Below are 3,908 nucleotides of genomic sequence, written 5' to 3' on the forward strand. Positions count from 1 at the left end.
CCCTCAAATGAAGGTCAAAGTACTGTGTGCACTTTCAACCAATTAGAGAGCTTTAATTCTTATTCAACAACTTCATCCAATAAGCTTCCAGATTCTCTTGATGTTAGGTCACTGCAAAATAAATTGGACAAAAATGATACAGTTGCTGCCAAGTGCAGAAATAGTATGGAACCATTACCTGACAGGGCACTCAATCCAGCAAGTTGCAGTTTTTGGAAGGTGCCATCAAGTACCTACAGCAATCTGTCAGTGTCCTCATGTCGAACGGTCTTAGCAGATCGTTTCAACCAATCAACAAAGTTTATTGAAACATGTGATGTCTCGGACAACTATCCAATGATATATAGCCCTCAAGCAAATGAATCACTAAGGAATGACCAGACATCTAGCTATGCTGGGTCCAATTTGCATATCCAGGAGAATGTAGGTTATGGCCTAAGTGGAGACAACAATCTGGAAATTAATTCAATTGGTCAAGTAAGTGCTGTTTTTACTTAATCGTTAACTATTACAGTGTTTTACCTCTCTAAGCTACAGACGTAAATTATAATCTAGTGGTTACCAATTCTTAGAAACTAAAATTGGAATGTTCGTGGATGGTTTCATAGCATTATATGTTTTTTTTATAAACAATATATTACCATAGGCCCTACTGTACATTTTAAGATTAATTTAATATTTCTGTTTTAACATTCTAATTTTTATATTTTTAAAAATTTTAAATTTTAGCATGGTGAACATTTTTAAAATTTTGTATTTTAAATATCTTTATTATTTAATATTATACGTTTGCCTTTTTGTTAACATTTATAGCATTTAAAATTGTTTAAATATTTCTTATATATCATTTGGCAATTGATAAATTCAATATTTTGTAAATATTTTATAGTTCTTTTGACTCCAATTTTGAAGTTAAAATTGTTTAATATTCTGTTCAAACTTTTTTACTAATTTGTTTTGTATCACAATATATATTTTAATTTTGATTGATTTATTTTTTTGAAAGAATTATTATCTCAATCTTGCTGAAATTGAAATATCGCCCTCTACAGTATATTTACAAAATCATTCTTACCAGAAACTCTTGTACAGTAGCTTTGTTTACGGAGATAGGTGTTGCGAACAAGTGCTACTGAACTTTTAATATGTATAAGATGACAACAGTTAATCAGAAATCTATAGCCATTATTTAAGTATCAAATGCAATGTATTTTGAAAGAATTATTTCTACTGCTGGACAGGGACATATCAAAGAGTTATAGCTTTTCAATTTGCTGAAAACTTGTAATAAGTCCATAGAATGGTTTGACAGTTATCTCCATCTCTTTACTTTCATTTATTTATTTATTTTTTACCATGTATATAGAGGGTGACTTTTTCAGTGTATCCTAGGTCAGGTGATATTCATGGGCCCTCTTAAATAAATGAAAATAATATGATGCATTTATCGGCAATGTCTCTTTATGATGCTTGGTGAGTGGAGATATTTTTAGTTGTGATAAAAAGTTCTGCAGTCACAGGAATTGAACAAAGACATTATGATTTGAAGGCAAGCATCTTAACCAATAAGCTATTCAACTCCACTCCATTTAACAGTGAGTGTCATGTATCATGGAATAACCTGTAATGCTCTTTATTAAAAATGTATTTCTTTCGACCGCAAAGGATCATGGGTATCAGACGGAGCCGTCAACACAAGAGGACATGTACTCATCTGACTATCCTTACTTTGAAGATGACGAAGAAGAGCAGGCATCATACAGTTGTCTGGATGCTTCTCACCGCAGCATCAACTACTGCCAGACTGGGGCTTCAGGGGAAGACCTCTATGATCCTTCAGTGATTGTTGACCAGCTTGGTAAATGACATAATATTTACTTTAACCTTTGAAATAAATTCACTTTGATTGGTTATATCATAAAACTGACCTTCATTTGAATGATTCTTAGGATTCTTGTTTTGTGACAATTCTAATTTTAGAGGCATCAGTGAGACAACAAGTGGATTTCCAACTGCAGTCTTTTCAAAATAATCTACATGAAGCCATTTATGAACAATTGAATAATTTCAGAGAATTGGTGACGGTGCAGGCGACTAATATTGGACATTCAGTTCCTTTAAAGGTAAAAACCTCTAAGTGTAATTTGGCACTTTCGTTTTTTAAGTCTGCTTGAAAAATAGCAAAATTATAAATAATATGGAGCAAACAAAACATATTGTTTTGATATCTAATATAAACTTTAAAATTTTAACTTTTGAATGTTTGAGACTTTTTCGATTGTGAACAGATAGTGTAGACGGCACAAATTTATTCATAAAATTGTAGCCTGTTGGCAAGGCAATCAATAATACATTGATATGAATTAATTATTTACCGCGAGTTTGTTAACTTTGAAGAAATTCTCCACGACTTCTTATTCGGAAACATGTAGAAAGAAAAATATGATTGAGTCAAGAGTTATAGTAATAATAATAACTAGACTTACTATGTGTGTTTGAACAACAGAACATAGGGCTTTTCCCCATTGCTTTAATGAGAAATGAAGTAGAAATTGCAACAAAAAGAAAAGTCGTTATAGGTATAAATTTTAAAAAACATGGAAAACCAATATTATTTTAATAAAGTGGTAAGAAATGAAGTTAAAAAAAAAAATAAAAACCAAGTTCTCTGTGATGTTATTAGTGAGACTTAAACTATGGCTGCAATGGTATTAGCGAGGCACATCGTGACCCATGACCATTGCGCGCCATATGAGCCGATCTTGCATAGGAAAGTACATTTTCAGTTCATAGCGATGAAAGCAAAAATTGTTTGAGTTTAACCTGGCTGTAACTGGTTTAAGCGCTTTAGAAAATGTAAATTGCGTTTAAATGATTTAATCAACTAATATCCACACCCTACTGCAGATCGTCACCAAAATTGGATTATTTCTTCATTTCACCATGAAAAACTATTCCGTAAAGTGGCATTTATATCCATCTATAACTGGGACCTAAGCAATTTAAATGACCCTCAAATTTACACCCTACCCTGGATCATCCCCTACACATAATAATATCTGGGACCTAAGCAATTTAAATGACCCTCAAATATATACCCTAACCTGGATCGTCCCCTACACATAATAATATCTTCCTTGTAACTTGGGTTAAACTTTCCCGAAAGTTTCATTCGGATCAGTTGACCCATTTTTGAAATATCTGGTCTGGGACATTTTCCTTTAAATGGTCCTCTTATTCACACCCTATGCCGGATCATTACAAAAATTCAGGCATTTCTTTACTGGGCCTTTACAAACTATTATAGAAATTTTCATTTACACCCATTGAAAACTTTTTATGGATATTTACATCTGGGATCTCAAAAATTTAAATGATTACACCCTTGACTGATTCCTCGCCAGCACATAATAGTTTCTTCCTTGTAACTTGATTAAACTTTTTCCGAATGTTTCATTCAGATCAGTTGATCCGTTTTCGAAATATGTGGTCTGCAAAAAGATAGGAAAATATAAGCAAGAAAAAAAAAAAAAAATCAGAAAATAAACAATGGCTTTTCCCAGTACTGCTGGGAAAAGCCAGTAATAATAAATTCTGCCACAAGGTCGCATAGGGAAGTACTGGCATATGCTGCTGCAGTGAATCCCGCTCAGTTGTGTTTTGTATATCGCCCTCTATGAATCATGAATAATGTTATTATAATACCGCCCTCTATTGGATTATGACTAACATTATCAATTATGATTTAATCATGCTAATAATAATAATAGTGAAATATTCTAGGATGGATTTTGATTTTGATGTATGAAAGAATGAAAATACACAAAAAAACTACAGTAAAGAGATCCTGAAACAATTTAAGAAATATGAAGTGAAAGAGAAACATGATCTGAAAAATTCCTGTTTTT

At 32.3% G+C, this 3,908-nt stretch overlaps 1 protein-coding gene across 1 annotated transcript; it reads left to right on the forward strand.

Annotated features, from left to right (window-relative positions):
• Positions 1–3: 3 nt before the first annotated feature.
• On the forward strand, positions 4–2,123 carry LOC117101179 (the record flags this gene model as incomplete). The annotated part of the gene is given in 3 exon segments (XM_033241072.1): positions 4–477; positions 1,666–1,858; positions 1,981–2,123. Coding segments are annotated over 3 exon segments (810 nt in total), but the record flags the coding sequence as incomplete, so codon positions are not given.
• Positions 2,124–3,908: the final 1,785 nt, after the last annotated feature.

This window comes from Anneissia japonica, unplaced genomic scaffold (assembly GCF_011630105.1).
Source record: "Anneissia japonica isolate Jap-2015-1 unplaced genomic scaffold, ASM1163010v1 scaffold284643_len3908_cov257_single, whole genome shotgun sequence".
NCBI classification, from domain to species: domain Eukaryota; kingdom Metazoa; phylum Echinodermata; class Crinoidea; order Comatulida; family Comatulidae; genus Anneissia; species Anneissia japonica.